Source organism: Populus trichocarpa, chromosome 10, assembly GCF_000002775.5.
Source record: "Populus trichocarpa isolate Nisqually-1 chromosome 10, P.trichocarpa_v4.1, whole genome shotgun sequence".
NCBI lineage: Eukaryota > Viridiplantae > Streptophyta > Magnoliopsida > Malpighiales > Salicaceae > Populus > Populus trichocarpa.
In genome coordinates this window covers 427,217-447,589 of record NC_037294.2, presented here as the reverse complement: position 1 = coordinate 447,589, position 20,373 = coordinate 427,217, and the positions used below count along the sequence as shown (strand labels likewise).

Genomic DNA, 20,373 nt, shown 5'->3' with positions numbered 1-20,373 from the left:
CTTATTTGAATCTCTGGAATCAATGTATATTTTAGGATCTCTAGTTACTAAGTGGCGACTCTTAATTTTTCATGATATATATTTTTAATCTCCCACCACGATATCCATCAAGATGCGACATATACATAGTGTCAAAGAATCATCTTAACCCAATAACTTAAACTTACAAGTGAGGTTCTAAGATATGATTTATATTATTCTCTAACATACCTCTTCAATGATTAATTTACCCATTCAAAGCAATCTGCGCAAAGATTGTCTTTAACATAATATATCATTTCTCGTTTTTAATAAAATATATCATTTTTTGTTATGGAACCCGAAAGAAGTTATGGAAAAATCTATAAAAAAAGTTCAAAAAGAATTTTTAATAAACTAATCAAAATAGATTTCTTAATAAAATACTAATCTATATAAAATACTAAACCTATATTATGTATGTAATATATCACCTCTACCTATATAGTATAAAATCGAATAATAATATTATTCTAAATTTAATATTAAATATTAAATAATAGTATCATATATTAACTAAATTATACTTCTATTACATAGAATTCTATTATATATTAATTTTGAATTATACTTCTATATTTATTTATATATTTATATTAATATATTAATATTAATTAAATCAATTCAATTTAGTAATTGAATGTTAGGGTATATATCATATATTAACTAAATTATACTTCTTTTCTTTATCTTTAGGATATTTGTTGAAGCCTAATGAATTTTTAGAGTTAAAATCATGACATGAACTCATTTAAAAATAAATCCCAATCTAACTCAATAAAAATCAAATATAATAGTAAGTTACACGAATTTAAAAATATATGGATATGGACAAGCTGGAGTTTGAAAAATGAGTATCTTTAGTGATTGGGTCTATTAAAGTGCACTTTTTGTTTTTTCTTATTTCGGCTTTATGCTTTGTCCTGAGTTATTCTTCTGAGCAGGCTTATGAGAATAAAGCAAGTATTTTTTAGAATTTTTTTGGTATTTAGAAGTAATTAATGATATTCTTATTTATTAAAATACACTTTAAAAAAAATTAAATCATCATAGTTTGATTTAAATAAATATAAATATTATTTAAAAAACACAATGATTGACATGTGCAATGCACAAATCAATCGTGCGGGTTGTTTTTATGCTATTAGGTGGCTTCTAGGACAACAATTAAATCATCATTGTGGCCCCTCCATTCCCAGATAGTGTGTGTGACTTATTGACCTTCAGTTTGGTGTTGATGGCTTCTTTTTTTTTTCCCCTTCATTTCTCTATTCTCATCGATTTTTACACCTAACTCTCTGAATTTTCAAAGCAACTCTTCAATTTGTTTCCCTTCAAATTTGATTTTTTTTTTAATTACTATTTATTTTATTTGAAATAATTTATAGAATTTAAATTATTTTTTTTCAATTTTATACTCCAAATTTTTCATGAGTTAGATTTGATTTCAATTTTTTTTATTGATATTTATTTTATTTAAGATAATTTTAAAAATTGATTTTTTTTATAATTTTATCCTTCTTTAGGTTTTCTTCCTATCAGATTTAGTCTTCATTCTTTAGGTTGCTATTTTTTTTACTCTATCGAATTTTTTAAATTGATAATTTTTTCTGATTTTCTTCCTTCATCATTAAATTAGTTGGGAGTTGAGCTTCTTAATTGAATCCAAGTCTAGAATTTCATGAATTGTGCCTCTGAGAAATTAACCCAAGTTTAGAAGATTAGCCTGAGTTCGTTTGAGATTTTTTTTTTTTTTTGTCTTTTATAAGCTCATGTTTTTTCAGTTTTATCTTACAATATTTATTTAATTAGATATTGGACTACGTTATTTATATATATATGTATATATATATTTGCTTTCAATAGAATTTTTCACTAACTTTAAAAATAACCTAAGCTATCTCAAGTCTTTTTAGTTGTCATTATTTGTTAAATTTAATGTTTTTTTAATAAAAAATAAAGAGATTTTGTTTTTGAATTAAATTCAATTAATGGATTAAATATAAGCAAAAAATTGATTGCTTCATGATATATTGTTTCGTTTACTTTTCGAGTCGATTACTTTTCGAGTCGAGTCGTAACTTTTAAAACACGTGCAACCTCTTTTGATGTGAGTTTTTTTTTTGTGGTGAGGAAGTATCCATGACAAAGCAATTATGAGTTTCCAACATGCTTTTTTATTCTCCTTCCTATTATTATATTGACAATTAATTTTGTATAGTTAATTATTGCTATTATTTTCACTTTATTTACTATTATTTTTTTTTAATCATATTATTAAATTAAGCTTATTAAACTTATTCAAGTCATGAACTTGTTTTTAAATTTTTCTTACTTCTTTAAAAACATTATCATCACCTGAATATTTTTTTTATCAATTTATTTATTGTCATGTTTTTTTATTTATATTATTTAAATTGGATGAATTTAATTTTTTTTCTTCTTTTTTAGAAACATATGCATCACCTTAGCACTTTTTTTTACGTTGAAAAACATTTAGGTCGGCTATATTAGGAGGCACATCTTGGGCTTAAATCATTAAATACTAGTAAATAATCTGAATTCACATTCAAATACAAATAGGACAAGAAGGTGGCAATTCGATTCCAAATCAACATTTACGACCACAATTCCAAACCCACACTAACATACAGCAGCAGCACCAGTCCACCACCGAACATTGGAACACTTCACCCACTCATACCTCTTATGTCTAGCAAATAACATAAAAAACTAAAACTGAAAGGCAAAATCATTGCAGCCGCCTCGTATTTTTCTATTCACCAGTACAATATAATGAACATTTTCTCCTTCCCAGCAAAAATTATTTGCCTCTGAACCAAAGTTATTTTGGTATTTTCACACTACGCATTAATCATTGTTGATTTATTTGGGTATATTTTTATATATTCAACTTTTTAATGAACAATAAAATAACCAAAATATTCCTAAAAGTAAAAATAAATTGTCTCCGGTAGGGGTATTTATTTTTGTTTTCTCATATATTATACAATTACACATATATCCTTGAATCCAAGAAACTTAATTCATTATGATAAGAGGTATTGGGATCTTTTAGCCTCAATTTTTTTGTTATTTGTTAGTTTGGTTAAGGATAATAACATAATTTATCATTAAAATAATATTTTTTAATTGAAAAGATTGTTGATACATGTTTTACATCTGTCAGCACATTGGAGCAACTATGTACTTTAGGAGCGCACAACGACTTTCGATGGTAAAAAATAAGTTTTCATTGTCTCATTTTATTCCTCGTTGTCTCCTCATCCATTACGGGTGGTATGTATCCTCCAAATGTAGTCGGTTTATCGTCAATAACCCTTTCTTTTTCTTTTTCTTTTTCTTTTTCTTTCTTAATCTCTCTCTCCTACCCCAATAAATACATTATGATCCTCATTGTTATTGGTATTTCAGATTCAGTCCTTCAAGTTTTGATTTTTGTATTTTTTTTATTTTTTCTTTTGTTAAAGTTTTATTTGTTTTCAATTTAACTCTTTAATTTTTAATTTGTATATATAATATTTTTCGATTCAATCCTTCTACTTTTAATTTCTTATTTTTTTTCTTGTTTTTTTGTCAAAGTTTTTATGGCTTTCAATTTCATCCTTCAGATCAAGTTTATATTTTTTTTTTTCAATGATAATATTAATTTCAATTTGGTCCCTCTTCTTTTGATTTCTTATTCTTTTTCTTAGCATTTTTATCAATGTTTTTATAGTTTTCAATTATATCCTTCAAATCAAGTCCATGGTTTTTTTTTTTCAATAATAATAATAACAACAACAACAACAACAACAACAATAATAATAGAAGAATAGTGGTGTTAATAAAAATATTAATAATAGTAGTAGTGATAATAGTGATAATGACAATAGTAGTAACAACAACAACAATAATAATAGTAATGATGATTGTGGTAATAGTTGTATAATAGTAATAATATTAATAGGACTGCTATTATTATTACTAATAATAATAATAATGTTAACAATAATTATGGTAGTGGTGATAATAATAATAGAGATGGTAGTAATAACAATAATAGTAATGATATTACTCATTAATAATAATAGTAATAGTAATAGTAATTTTAATCCGCATTCTTTAAATTGCTATTTTTTAAACCTTTTATATGATTAATTTTTTTTTTCAATGTCATCTTTTAATAGAAATTGAACTTCACGATTTTTATAGTTTGGATGTTTCATGTCTAATGACTCGGGTTACGGGTTTAAAAAGTTAACATAGTTTTAAAAAAATACTTTATAATTCTTTTTGTTTTTTTAATCATATTTTAGTCACATAATCTTTTTTTATCCCATTTCAATACCTGAATATTATTTTTTATATAAAAAATAATCTAACCCCATGGCGATGCGCAAGCAACAAGATTGGTGGAGCACTACTTTTACATGATTATTTATCCATTTCATGGGAATAATAATAATTCAATGAGTTGATACCCGAAACAACAGATGCCTCTCGCCAATTTCCCAAAGTTGCTAAAATACAACCTAAGAGAAACCGATGCTTGTTAGGTATATCCTAGCCTCTATACCCGCGTTTTGTCGCAGGGTTAGACAATTTTTTAAATAAAAACAATGTTCAGGTATTGAAAATGAGTAAGAAAAGATATAGAAAATTGTTTATGACAAATATATAAAAACACTAATTAGAGCTAAGCCAACACAAGAAATCTTGTTAAACTCGCGAACTAAATCATATAACTAGAATAACTCAATTAAAAATAAAAAGAATTATAAAACTTTAAAAAAAAAAAGAATTAAATCTTTTAAAGCCATAACCCGAATCATTAAACTTGAAGCACTCAATCTAGAAAAATCACGAAGTCCAATTTCAAAAAAACTAAATATTAAATAATGAAATTGAAGAGAAAAATTCTAATCATACAAAAGAATTTTAAAAAATAACAATTCAGGAAATACGGATCAAGATTATTATAACTACTATTATTAATAAGTAATATCATCACTATTATTATCATCACCACCACCACAATTATTGCTAATATTATCATTATTAGTAATAATAGAAACATTCCTATTAATATTATTATTATTTTAACAACAAGCACAACAATCATCATCACTATTATTATCACTATTATTATTACTATTATCATTATCACTATCATCACAACAACTATTATTAGTATTTTTATTATCATCAATATTCTTCATCTTCTTCTCTCTCATATTATTATTATTATTATTATTATTTGTAATAGTAGTAGCAGCAATAGCAATATTGTTATCACCACAACACTACAACTACTATTATTATTATTATCATCACTTTTATTTTATTATTATTATTATTACTACTACTACTACAATTACTATTATTGCAACTATCATTAATATTATTATTGTCGTCATCATTATTATTATCATTACTAATTTAATTATTGTTGTTGTCGTCATTATCAATAATAATATTATTTTTATAACTATTTTTATAATAATAATAATAATAATCCATCATGGATTATTATTTATTATTATTATTATTATTATTATTATTATTATTAATTGTTGTTGTTGTTGTTGTTAAAAAAATAAAAACTATGAAGTTGATTAGAATAATAGAATTAAAAACTATAAAAACTTTGACAAAAAAGTCCAGAAAAACAACAAGAAATCAAAAGAAAATGAATCAAATTGAAATCATTATTATCATTGAAAAAACAAAAATCATAAACTTGATTTAAAGGATCAAATTAAAAGCCATGAAAACTTTAATAAAAGAGCAAAGAAAAAAAATAAAAAAAATAAAAAGTAAAAGAACCAAATTGAAATACCTTATATATACAAATTAAGAACTCATAGTTAAATTGAAAACAAATAAAACTTCAATAAAAGAGAAAATAACTAAAAAACAACTAAAACTCTAAGGTCTAAATTTAAAATAACAAAAAAAAATGAGGATCGTAGTGTATTTAGAAGGGTAGAAAAAAGAAATGAAGGAAAAAAAAAAATCATTGGTGATACACCAATCATATTTGGAGCACACATGCTGCTTATAATGGAAAAGAAAACAGTGAGGAATAATCTGAGACGGCATACGATCATTTTTGACAACTAGAAACTGTCGCACGCACCACCCAAAGTGTGGCGCCTCCAACATGCGGGCACGTGCTCTGCACGCGCCTGCAGCTTTTTAAATAAAAAAAATTATTATTTTAATGTTAAATTACGTAGCTACCCTCAACCAAACTTACAATTAATAAAAAAAAATGAGTTTAAAATACCAAAATACCTCTAAAAACAATTAACAAAAAGTCGTCCATCCAAGGATATATGTGTAATTCTAGTGTATAAAAAAGAATGAATACCTAAATACCCTTACTAGAGCACTTAATGTTTTTTGCTCCGGGGATATTTTGATTATTTTACTGTCCGATAAAAATACTCACAAACAAATTACTCAAATCAGTAATGACATAAACCATGCGCAAATATCAAATTACCCTTAATCCAAAGACATTCATTTTTTTAGGACAAAATGATCACCAGTAAATAAAAAAATATGAAGGGAGCTATAGTAAATCCTCCATGCCTTTTAATATTTATGTTATATAAAAACAGAAATTTTATATCAAAATATTTGATTCGATAAAAATATCTTTAAATTTTTAATTTTAAAAATCAAGATTTTATTAGTAAATACAAAATATATCATCTTACCTTAAAAAAATACTTAAAATTAGTTAATAAAAGCTAATAATAAAAATCTAAAAATCTGATCAAAATTTATCAAAAGGAGATTCTTTATTTTTGTGTCATTTAGACAAAAAGATTCATAAAATTTGTGCTATTTCTTTTTTCTCATCGCTACTAGTAATATTAAACGAAGACACATTTAAATAATAAAACAGTTCATAAAATTTCTTCTCATGCCTGTATTTTTAAGTTTCATGCATACGACATATAATTAAAATAATAAAATAATAAAATTATATCAAAATTCAATAAAGTTATTAAATTAGACCTTTGTTTTTTTATAGTGAACCTTTTGGTTATTTTTTATGTTATCTTTGATTCTTTTAGAAAAAAGAAGAAGAAATTATACCTTTTTCCAAACTCTATTAACAATAAAAAAAAAAAAGACTCCTTAATGAAATGGTAGAATAAAAATTGTATTTATTTGTATATGTCTCATACATATTAAAAAGAACTTTTTTAAAATAAAAAGATTTCTAAAAACTATAATATAATCATGTTAGAATTTAGTATTACCTTGAATAAAATTTATATTCATATTTGTGCCTTATATATGTGTTATATACAAGTAGTTTTATTCAAATATTATTCCTATACAAGTATTTGATTGATTTTTTTAATTTTCTTACAATTAATTTTTATGTAGTATCTCTAAAACACACCATCTCATGATTAAAACATAGCGACATGGAAAAATAAGGACATGCCCGGTGAGGGAGGGAGAGAACATAGTGATCTAGCAGTGTTGGCCAGCAGTGTGCATTCGTTTTTCAATATATATGAACAGCTAAGATTGAAAAACGAGGGAGAAGAACACATCCTCCTAAGAAAGAGTAAAGTACAAAAGAAAAGGAAGGGAAAGAAATCACCTCCTAGAGCTCATGAAGCAGGACTCCAAACAGGATAGCCTATCCCAGAGCAATTTCCCTAGCCAGAATTGATCCTTAGAGAGCATAACTTTTACTTCCCTCCCAGATGCTCATGGGTACTGCAAAAACTGCACATCTCCAGGAGCTCTTTCTGTAGTGCAGCATGCTATTTTTTAACCCACCTGCTCATACGCAAATGGCACATCATGCAACGGGTGACCTTTTTCATTTCTCTGTATTATCTTTCGTGCAAGAAAAACTTGCTTCCCAACAGCAAAGATAAAAGCTTTCCCGTTTCCTCTGGCACCCCTGGCAGTCCTTCCAACACGGCGCACATATTCACTTGGATCACGTGGAAAGTCAAAGAGTACCACATGATCCACACCAGAAAAGTCAATTCCCCGCGATGCTCTGCCACAAGTTTCAGAGATATAATTATTAATATATTAAGTTTTAACAATTATGATGCAAATGAGAAATGGTCAGATTATCTTTAATGCAGAGCAATTTCTCTTAAGTTTCATGGATGCAAGGGTGCGGATTTAGAGCTGTCTGATTGTTAGCATAGCTTAAGGCTGGATATAATTCATGCAATAAGCAAACACCGTACCTATCAGTGCAAACCAAAAAGAGAGACTCTTCTTTGGGCCGAGAAGGATTCATGAACTCCTTCATATTTGCGAGACGTGATTCTTGTGCCAGAGCAGCATGGAATGGTAGAACTCGAACAAGAGTCCCTTTTCTATCAGTACGTTTTAATGCATTCTCTACCTTTCTGCAAGTCTCAATCTGTAATTTTAGGAGGAAAAATTTATAATTACCAGTTTCAACAATAAAAGGTCAAATAAGTTCCCCCATACATAGAGCTCAAATTTACCTTATTACAGAAAATAATTGTTTTCGAAACTGGACTTTGCTCCACCAGCTGCAGAAGAGCAGATTTCTTATTGAGAAATGCTGTCTCAGGAGTTTTTTCTGCCTCAATTTCTCCACTGCAATCTACTAGAATCTACATAATGCACACAACCATGTAGGTTAACTGTTATCATATTCCATATTCTAAAATGTCTTCATATTTATTAGTTATGATCATAAGAAGGATGCCTGCACTGTATGGCACTTGATAATGGCTAAACTTTACCCATAGAACAGTTTGGCTACCAGCAGAGCTCATAAGAGGGCTCTCGTATGTTATGAGTGGTGGTAAGGATGGGGGGAAAGAGCAATAGAAAACCAACCTCTTCAAGCCTGGCACTTGTACGATGCACACCAGGTCCCATGATGACTTCACAATCAGGAAAGACTTCAATGAGTTTATTGCATACATCTACAGGTAAAGTTGCAGTCACAAACAGATATTGTGTGGTAACAGGAGAAGAATTGATCAAGCCTTGCAGGGAAGCCTCAAAATTCTCGTCATTGAACAGTATATCTATCTCATCTAGCACAGCACTGCAAAAATGAGGTTCAGATGAAGCATTTAGCACAGGCACGATGTAGTGTAGAGAACTGATGTGATAAGCAGATGCATAGAGACACAAATCTGTGGTGATTGCAACCACTGCTGCCAGGTTGCTTAAGCTGGCAATGGATGTGCATTCAACACAGATTGTGGTCAGAGTTATTGAATCATGCTAAATGTGCCTTATGATTCAACATCACGGAAAAATATTCCCTTGTGAATTTATTTGGTGTATGCTTGTTTTTTGCTTTTTGGCTCAGGTTACAAAAGGTATGCACGTACTGTAGATATTAAAAAAGGTAAAATTCACATATAGAGTAAAAATAATACAAATTCATGGCATAAAAGGAACAACAACTGAAATGAGATGCTCAAGGAAACCCATTGCAGTGCTTCTGATGCAATCAATGTTACAGCACATGTAGAGTAGTGCACTAAACTGAGAATTTAAAACGCATCTTGACAATTCGCAGAGTTCCTTACCAGAGGTGTTCTTAATGCAAATTGCAAGATCCAAATCTTGAGGCGTCAAAAATATTTATTTCTCAGTATTCAATGGAGTCAGCAACAAGTTGGTTTAATTTCCTTACACAAACAAAAAGGGAAAAAAAAAAGTTTCCATTTCGCTGTTTTGTGTCCAAGGAATTAAAAATATCTACTCTCCATTATTGACTCACATCCATCATTATCACCACAACAACTATACAACTTCATTTAAACTGAAAATAGCTGAACAAACAGTCATTGCAACAACAACAAAAATTCCATTTTGGATCCAATATACCATGAAGGTATTTGGGATCAGTTACGGTTATTCATGTCCCAGACTCCCGGGGGATCTTCTTCCAACCAGCTCTTGACTCACATGCTTGTAGTGCCTTTAACTAGTTAATAGCAATTGGTGTTTCTCATGCAAACCATATTTACCAATTTTTTCATTGCATTCTAATTGGAACAACAGTCAACTTATGGAAGGCTTTTATAAGATCAATAGCAACAGATATTATTTGTATGTTTTCTTTCATCGAAAAAAAAAAGAAGACAAAACAAAATAGTACATGTTTGCATGCCCTCACTGGACCATCCACCTCATGTGATATAGGGGAAAAATCTTGCTTTCTCTGTTCTCACAAATTGTTAATCAAGCAAAGTAAAACAGGGCTGTTATCACCAGCGGAAAACATAAAACACAAAAAGTTACACCCAAAAATGACAATCCGGTTCATCCATGTAGAGTTTATGCTTTATTTTCAAGTATAGGTTTATGGTACTCCAAAAAGAAACATGAAATAGATAAATCCTTAATTATAATGGTCATTTCTTGTCAAAATTAAGACAATGACTGTGACAACTGACAGTGATGATAACAATTATTGCTGTCTCTAAACATTTACCAAGGAAGAGAAACAATATTACAGTACACATTAGTGCAGAATTCACTTTTAGATGTGCACCGTATACCAATCCTTCATTTAGGCTAGCAATAAGATGTAAAGCAAGTAAGCTTCAATGGAAGTAAGGTTACCATTTAAGATTCTGTAATTTCAAGAAGCCTTCTTTGATTAGGAACATGAAACGACCAGGGGTTGCTATTAGAACATCAACGCCTTGTTCTAGATTTTCCAGTTGTGTCCTCTGTCGAAATCCACCTGTCACAACCATAGACCGAAATGGAACCCCGTGTTTTGACATCGATCTGCAATTGTTCAAAACCTGCAAAAGTTACGTCTTCTTTACACATTCACCAGGCATTCATAAAATCAGATGCCAACAGCATGAAATATCTGTGCTTCTTAGTTACATGAAAAGAAAAGTATCACTTTGCATTTGTGAAATTTGTAGGGAAAATAGTATAAAAATCAATAGACATTGACATCATATACAGAATTTAGGCACTGCTTAAGATAAATGGCCTCAGAGTGGACATTCCAGGATCCATTGTGAAGAATGGTTAGAATGGTAGTTCCTGCTCCTTGGAAGGTACCAAATAAATGACTACTTGAATTGCCCAGTAATAAAGTCTAATGCCGGGAAGGGGATTTTTCTCTTACAACCACTTTCCTTTAAGCTGCCTTTCTCTTATCTACAATAGGAGAAAACTCAACAGATTCGATGGCAGCAGATTCGTGAACAAGAGCTGTTCCCATTCCTTCAACAGCTAAATCCTGGAGGATGGCACTTGAGTATATTCTGTAAAGAAAGCTAGTCCTATTCCCACCGACCGCTACTCTAACAGCTGCCAATTTCACCCTGAGGAGAACTGAACTCGCTCCTTACCCCGGCTCTTACACTGTAAATCCAAACCTTGCATTGATAGCTTCAGCTTTTAACCTGATGGTGAATGGAACTACAACTCAAATCCTTTGATGCTCAAATGAGTTTGGGTGTGAGTGTCACAGAGAGATGGGTGAAAGATAGGGGATTTAGCTTTTAACAGAACATGGGTTCTATGCATTCAATGCTCAAGTCTTTGAACTTATTAAAAAAGAGAGAGCACTTCTCTTTTAAATCCCCAACAGACTTGATCCTCTTGAGAGACTGAGGTGAGTTTTCACTTATCCTTACAAATGAATGTAGGCATTTTCCTTTCTGAACATGGATCTTAACTGGATCTCACATGGCTTTGGATGAAGCCTAAAATCAGTATCTCTTACTAATAGTGATCAACCAGGGCAAAATTCAACCCCTATAATTATCATACATCTCTATCACGTTAAACTTGCTCAATTCATACAGCAAATAAGTTGTGCAACAACTGAGCACAGCTACAAGTCAAGCACATTATAACATTAAAGTCAGTGCTTAAAAATATGCCAAAAGTTGGGTTGAAGCATTACATCCCGATTCATATCTATGGGACTTAATTCTCTGTGCTTCTTATTACAGAAGCTAAAGGTTATTCCATCAACTTTAAGATAATTTACCACAAACTAATGGAAGGTAATCAGGGAAAGTTTACAAGGTGATGTACCAAATTGGAGTAGTGGCAGATGCATAAGCTGGTGAGAGAACGGATGCTAAGTGATCTGATTTCTTCTCACCAACACATATGCATAGCTCATAAAAAAATGATACGAGAAAAAACAAGCATAAAGTCACGGAGTAAACTATGAGGGAAAGAGTTTCATGATCACATGAGGTGGATTTCCATCGCCTTTAGTGTAAAGGTAGCTAACCTGTGATGCCAACTCAGCAGTTGGCACCAATATAAGTACTCGAGGACTTTGAGATGAGGATTGACCAAGTCCTTGGAGTTCTTCTTGCCTCAGACGTTGAATTAAAGGTATGAGATATGCCATTGTCTTCCCTGATCCACTTTGGTCTGCTATAATACAGCTCTTCCCGTCAATTACAGGTGCAAATGCCATGGCCTGCAGTTATCCATGACAGTACAAATGTATATAAGTTGCACCTCACATGGGTATCACTTTCACAAGGCATGGTGCAATGTTTCTAAAAAATACGAATCCGTCCATGATAAAGATGGGGAAAAAAGAGTCTTCAAATTAAGGAAAGCCTCTCTGCTAGATTACTCGACACATGGTCACCACTGGAACTAGCATAGGCTATAAATAAAGCAGAGAAAATTCCAAGGCTAGTTCACTTAAAAGAACCATTAAAGCAAGTTAGTTAGAATGAGAGGTATACTCGAGTCTTCAGAGATGGAGCATTGACTGGAAGTGAGAGAAAGAGAAAAGGTAGTACACTTAAACAACAGGGCATGATATTATTGTACCTGAATATGAGAAGGGCGCACAAAAACCTGCCCTTTTAAAGACTCAATCATAAAGTCAGTGCATCCCAGGTCTCTAAATGATTTTCTACTAAAGAAGTCATTCTCATATCCTCGTTGCATAGAAACCTGCATTGATCTGGAGTCGACTCCTTTACCCCAACCTCTTGAGTGGGAAGAAGAAATATGTGTTCCAGCCACTTTGGAATCGGATTTTCGAGGTTTGATATCATGCCTTGATGTCCTATTAACACCACGCTCGTCTGAATTCCTACTGATGGGCTCTTTATCTGCCTCCTCCTCCTCTTCTCGAAAATGTTGGTGTTTGTTGAATTGTTGCTTTGCCTTTCTGGCAATAAGTTTTAACTTGTGTGCTTTTAGTTTCCCAAAATTTGCAGCTACTCCCTTAGTTTCAATACCTATGACAGTGCCGGTGCCCATAAATATTAATAAAAATTAAAAATATTATAAGTGCAGATTGAAATTTATGCATTTCCACATTATTTTTTAATTTCAAGTAACAAAATCGATTAAAATTGGAAAAGATTATATTCCACGACCAAAATCAGATAAGGAGTAAAACAACAACAACAATAACAGTAACAATTTGAGAAAAAAAGAGATAAAGAAGGAAATGGAAAGAACCTGAATCATCCTTATTTGAAGGAGGAGAAGGAGGAGAAGGAGTGTGATGAAGATCATCGAGAAGGTGAGAGTGAGAAGCAGAGGCTTGAAGGTGAGGGACAGCTCTAACCAAAGACAAAACCCTAGGACTGCTACTATTCAATTTCAATTCAATGTGGCTGTGGCTGTGGCTGTGGCTGTGGCTGTGATAGGCGATGATAATGCTTTGGGGTCTCAAGCTTACAAGAAGAGGATGTGCCATTTCTTCTTTGGTGCTTAAAGCTTGGAGATAGATGCCGATACCTTATAGGAATTAGGAATAGAGATATTCTCTTCCTTCTCTTCTAACCCGACTTCCCCTACTACTTCAACTTTAACCACTGCCTGTTGTAATATCTACGGATGCGACCTTTTTTTTTCTTTTTTCTTTTTTTCTTAATGTCTCTGTTTCTTAGGGTTTATAATATTAGGAGTTTAAAGTATTTTTTATTTAAAAATTTATTAAAATAAATTTTTTTTCTGTTTTAAAAAATTATTTTAAATAAAAAAATATTAAAAAATTATAAACACACCCTTAAACCTCAACATAAACATTATAATCTTTTTTTTCTATTTTTTTATGCATCAGTTTATTAAACTTCAACATGAACAAGATAAATTTAAAAAAAATTAAAATAAAAGTTGATTTAATTTAATAAAAATTAATTTGTGATTTAATTGATTTAATTTAATTTTAATTTAATTTTAAAAAAAAATAAAATAATTTTAATTTGATTAATTTTAAATAACATATGATCTAAATCATAAATTTAATAACTTTAATTTGAACTCTGAAAGTTTGGACTTTGAAGTTATTTCATTATAAAGATTGTATAGTAATATTGAGACCGAGGCTTTTATAGTTTATTTATCTTTCACTTTATTTTATTTTTTTATAATTACACTTTCCATTTTAAGATTTATAAGTGTATAATATTTAAATCATCACGCCGGTAAGTTAAATGATTCAACGAGAGATATTATATTATTAGTATGGGTTAATAATAATTTTTTTATTAAATATAAAAATATTTGAGTTTGATTAAAAACACATAATATATTTAAACTATTATTATTTTCAAATAAAGTATTTTTTACAGTATCACCGTGAATAGCACATAGCAAAGCAGCATCCAATATACTGATAATAAATTACTTTCCCTTTAATTTTTTTCCTTTCAAGATATATTTAATTTTATTTTTTGTTCTTTTTAAATTTTTTTCTTTTCTCTTATTGAATTTTTTTATTCATGCTGTAAAGATAAACTAAATTAATGTGACTTTTTTTATATTGTACGAAAATTAGATGATGATAATTTTTTTCATTTTAGATTGGGTTGAATTTCCTTAATAAAACATGTTTGTTGTTGCTTTTCAAAAATGTCTTTTAAAAATGTGAATTTTTTTATTTTTTTTCTTTACTTCAAATAAATATTTTTTAATATTTTTGTATTATTTTGATCTAATGATCTGGCTAGGCAGCTAGACCCAAGGAGATCTGGTCAATAAAAAAATCAATTAATATTTTTTCTTTAATGCAAATTAATATATGTTGATGTTTTTGTATTATTTTGATGTTATGATATACAAAATCAAATGTAAAAAATAAAAAAAAAAATTATCTCAATATATTTTTTCAAAACAATATTTTTTTAAATAACCATTACTGATGGGGCCTGCTGCCAACATGACCACAACGCTATTGGATCCTGATGGGAGGCAGGACTCATCGCTCATAAGTCCAGTTGCTAGCAGAACTCATTGTTATCGGGTCCTATTAGGCAACCAGGCCCAAAGTTGATGGGCCTTACTTGGTAGCAGGACCCAATAGCTTAGATTTTTTTAAAATATTTTTGAATTATATATATTATTAAACTCATTAGCGATGGGTCTTGCTGACAGCTAGACCCATTAGTGATAGGTTTTGCCCCCAGCAGGACCCAATAGCACTAGGATCCTGCTGCCCCATCGTTGTTGGGTCTTGTTAGTCAGCAGGACCCATCCCTAAGCTTAGATAATTTTTTTCAATAATTTTGAATTATATATATTATTAAACCCATCAACGATGGGTTTTATTGCCCAACACGACCCATCAGCTTTAAGTGTTGCTCCCAAGCAGGGCCCATCAGCTTTGGGTCCTGTTGGCAGCGGGACCTATTAGCGATGGGTCTTGCTCTAGAAAGATCCAATAGCTCTTGGATCCTGTTGGGCAGCCAAACCCGAGGATATTGAGTCCTGCTGGGTAGCCGAGCCCAAAGTTCTTGGATTCAGTTACAACAAGACCTATTTTGTCTTCTTTTTTTTTGTGTACTTTTTAAAATTTTTGTCTTCTTTTTATAACTTCTTTAAAATTTCTTCTTCTTTTTTTACTTTCAAATTAAAAAGGAATGAAAACTTGTCTTCTTTTTTCCCACTTTTCCTTTCCATCCCTTATTAGAACAAATCCCAACACTTAAAATCCACAACGCCAACAATACACACTCAAGACATAAGAATCCCCTCAAAACACTAATGGCTCAATCATCATCCCATGTAACACCACCTTGGAAAGATGAGCTTGATATTGTTATCCCAACTTTAGAAAACTTAGGTTTCTTCGAGCAATTGAGACTTTTCTTTTAAAACTTTATAGAATTTGCTGACACTTGGGCATTTCCATTCCATGATCATTTCCTTGAAATCTTATATTGACACATCTTGAGCAAAGATGCATAATGAAATCGGCAAAGGGTAAGAAAGACAGGGCCATGAATAATGAAATGCTCTCATCATTTTCTTCACTCTTCCATCACCACCTTCAGAGAAATGTCATACATTCGTCTTTAAACTCAGCAACAGAAAATCCTAACTTTTCTTCAATCAAATGCAGAGTCAGAATGGTGGTCTAGTAAAACATGTATTTTTGGTGAGTTTTGTGTTAAGAAGATATGAAAATATTAGCTGGGATTTACTCCTTCAATGTGGAGTTGAATAAGTTTTAGGGAGAGATTAATCAACCCAATAGTTTCTTATGAAAAATAGTCGGTTTTCATTGATACCAAGAACACTAAGGGGAAGCACATCCTCTGGTTCTCTTCGATCAAATTCTATACCTTGTAAATTAAAGTTGCTCACAGTCAACTCAATAGCCTTGGGTATATTTGTTTTCAATTACAAAGCAAGGCTCAATACTATTGAGTCTTGCCTGATAACAGAGCCCAACACTACTAGGTTCTACTGTGAGCAGAGCTCAACTCTAGTAAGTCCTGCTGGCAGCAGGGCCCAACTCTAGTGGATTTGCCTTTGGGTTCAGCTGCCCAGCCAGACCCAACAACAATTATTGATTACACACAGAACAGATAACGCCTATTGGGTCTAGCGGTCAAGGCAGACCTAATGTTATTGTCCGCCAGACCCAATGTTATAGGGTCCAGCTGTCCAGTCAGACCCAACAATATTTGTTGATTACATACAGAATAAACAGTGTCTATTAAGTCTGGTTGGGCAACCAGACCCAATGCTTTTAGATCTGTCTTTGAGTTTGGTGGTCAAGCCAAACTCAATGCTACTAGATCTAGCTGTGTAGATTCAAACCTAAAATGGTCACAAAATCACTACTCTAAGCCTAACCCTAGTATAGATTCAAACCTAAAACTTTCAATTTTTTATCCAACACCAAAATGAGAGACTGCAAAATCTTAGCCAAGTGTCAAGATAACGATTATACCGAGAAAACAAGCGTCGTAACCGAGCCACAAAACAGTCCTCCGCCATCACCGCCATCATCGAATCCAGGGTCCAGACGTAAGAGAGAGAAGCAGGGGAAAAACAAAAAGGTTTAATTCAAGCGTAACCGAATACTTTTAGCTTGTATCGTATACTTAATTTTTTAGTGGTTATCAGGTGTAAGAAGTGGAGGTTGATGGTGTGCATATAATGTTTAAGTTAAAAGATGAAGGAATTGATAGTCAAGAAAAAGAAATTACCAGCCTTTGAAAAAACATTAAGGATTCTAAAAATAGAGAAATCTACATTGAAAAGAGATTCTACTATGTGTTTTTGATATATTATATATAGGTTTTTAATTTTTCCAGTATAAATCGATTGAGGCTATAAAATATAATTTCTAAATAAAAATAAAGTAAAAATATAAGTAAATTGGTAGAATCTTTGCTAAATATATTTGGTAATTCACTTACTTAAAAAAAAATAAGCAAATGGGCTAAAAGCCTAAAACTAAAAATACATTGTTTCATTTTTATTTTTTCTATTTCATGCTCACACTTATATTGATTCATGAGTAATAACTAATTTTTTTTTAATTAACGTGGGTGTTTGAATCAGTTTACGCGTATCTTAACTAATTCCACGGGCCCTGAAGTTAACAATCATGTAAGTCTCCAGTGACCCTGAAAGGACTCGAACTCGTGACTATTGGGGAGTAAACTCAAGGCCTGATCAGTTAAGCTACCCTTCAAACTTTTATTTGCATTCTATACATCTGTTATCTATGTGAATTAACCATTAAAATAGAATTTTAATGTGTTGCAAGAAAAAAATTGAAAGATAAAAATATCAACAAAAAAAAACATGCATTTCATTTATGTTGTTTAAGAGGCGCATAAAACTATAATTTGGTCCTTGAAATTTTAATATTATATATATATATTTGGTGATTTAAGAATTTTATGTTTAAATTATAAACTTTCATCTTGCAAGATAAATTAAATCCAAACCCAAAAAAATTCTTTTAATCAGTTTATTTTTTTATTTTTTTGATCAATTTTATAGTGTTTTGGGATTAAAAATAGATTTAATTGGGTTTCTAAAACCTATTTCAAGAGTTTTCATATAAAACAAGTAGAAAAATAAATTTTTTAAATCCAAGAACTCAAAATCAGTTTTCTGAACACCAAAACATAATAGAAATTCATACTAAATGTATCCAAATGAGGATAAGTTATTTATTTTATTTTAAATAAATGAGCAAATGATTCACCTAGGTCAAACACTTGGGCTTGATATGATGGATCTAAATATATTTGGGTTTTGTTTTTTTGGATCAAAAGCTTTTCTCAATCCTCATGGGCTAGTGCTTGGCATCTTTTTATGTTAACCTTCACTTTTTTTTCTTATTATTTTAAATAAAATTTGCTATCAATAATAAAATAAAAATGATTTTTAAAATATTATATATTTTTTCCATAGCTTTTAAGTAAGATTATATTATTCATAATGATAAATGATGTTATCGATTACTTTGTGAATTGTTATATAAACCTATATGCAAGATTCTTAAAAAACAAATCCAAGTAAGATTCATAAAGAAAAAATGTTCATATATATTAATTAAAAAAATCAATTTTCTTATTTCTTATTGTAAATTTTTTACATTATTTTTTTAATATTAATTATACTTTTACTTTTTTTTCTTTTACGCCTTATAAATTATCGAGTCATGATTTTTTATTTTTTTAATTAAATCTTACTTTTTATATTGTGATAAATTTATATTTTAAAAAACAATGATTCACATAGAAAACATATTTTCTTTAAAACAAAAAAGAAATGAATGAACAAGGAAAGAAAGTTTTGATTGAAGAGATACATTAAATTGAGATTTTTGTGAATATTTATTTTAATGATGTGTATTTTTTTATTTAAAAATCATACTACTAATAAAAAAATATGTTTTTTCAAAAAAAAATAAGCATTAATAACAAATAAAAATCCATATAATAAAACATATTTCTTTTTCAAAATTTAAATCCTTACTTTTCTTACAAATATTTATTTTCATCACAACAAAACTAAGTAAAAATTGATTTTAAAAAACTTGCACTCCCTGGAAAAAAAATAGTACTAATACTAAACGTTCTATTTTCCAAATTCTAATCCTATTTATTATGCAATGAAGAATAAATTTTTATCAGTTATCTCTTCTTGTAGAATCTATAATTTAGACAGAGAAAGTGAGATAAAAATTTTATCCCAAAAAAAAACAAAAAAAAATTCATATGATTTTATATTTCCATTTGATTTTTAGTATAATATTTTTCTAAAATATATTTTCCTTAAGAAATAGTTAATCTATGTTTATCTTAAAGAAATTATTCTACGTTAATCCATTGGATTTTGGATATTTCTCATACTTTTAGGTTTCAAAACATGAATCATATATATCTAAAAGAACATCATAAAAAAATACATAAAATAAAATGAGTTTGTGTGAACCATGAAATGTATATTTGATATTGTGGTAGTTTTTACGATTACAATTTTGAAATTTTTTTTTTTAAGAAAAGGTACAATTGTAGCTTCTCTAAAATCCAAGTTTTTACCACAATTTGAGATGTAAAGCAAATTTAAGCAATCTCAATATGTACAATGTGTTTTTCAAAAGTGTTGATATTGTGGTACAATGTGTTTTTTAAAAGTGTTTGTTGCTTGAAAATAAATCAAAATAATTTTTTATTTTTGACAACAACACATCAAAATTATCGAAAAACACTAAAAAAATAGCATCAATTTAATATCTTTTCAAGGCATATACACTTTTGAAATATTGTTAGAAATACGCTGCCAAATAGGTATAAATCAAATAACTTTTTAAATGGTGGTTAGCCTAAACATATCTCAAACTACATCGCACCACAATGTAAAATAGAATTGAAGTGGATAACACTATTGAAAAAATATGAATCATATATAAGATGCTAAAATCACAAACTATTTCTTTCTATAATCTCCAGTACATACATAGGTGGCCCACTTACTATATAAGATGCTAATTTAAGTAATGAAAACTAAATGATTTTTAAAGTTATGATAATCTTACAAGCATCTCTAACCACAACGCATCACAATGCAAAACAGAGCCAAAAT

At 29.8% G+C, this 20,373-nt stretch overlaps 1 protein-coding gene across 1 annotated transcript; it reads right to left on the bottom strand.

The window, feature by feature from the left end:
* Nucleotides 1-7,451: 7,451 nt before the first annotated feature.
* LOC7496495 (DEAD-box ATP-dependent RNA helicase 50) lies at nucleotides 7,452-13,849 on the bottom strand. The gene is made up of 8 exons (XM_002314307.4): nucleotides 13,492-13,849; nucleotides 12,850-13,265; nucleotides 12,290-12,484; nucleotides 10,639-10,826; nucleotides 8,890-9,103; nucleotides 8,529-8,660; nucleotides 8,262-8,440; nucleotides 7,452-8,062 (listed from the first exon to the last, which is right to left on the bottom strand). Exons 1-8 carry the CDS (start codon nucleotides 13,730-13,732, stop codon nucleotides 7,825-7,827), a joined length of 1,803 nt encoding a protein of 600 aa, XP_002314343.3. The 5' UTR covers nucleotides 13,733-13,849; the 3' UTR covers nucleotides 7,452-7,824.
* Nucleotides 13,850-20,373: the final 6,524 nt, after the last annotated feature.

Bases quoted from the DNA above. Each gene is read 5' to 3' on its own strand.
- LOC7496495 (XM_002314307.4), bottom strand. From the start codon at position 13,732: ATGGCACATCCTCTTCTTGTAAGCTTGAGACCCCAAAGCATTATCATC. The intron at 10,827-12,289 runs GTTAGCTACCTT...TAACTTTTGCAG, and splicing joins CTGCTGAGTTGGCATCACAG to GTTTTGAACAATTGCAGATC. The intron at 8,661-8,889 runs GTTGGTTTTCTA...TGCATTATGTAG, and splicing joins CAAGTGCCAGGCTTGAAGAG to ATTCTAGTAGATTGCAGTGG.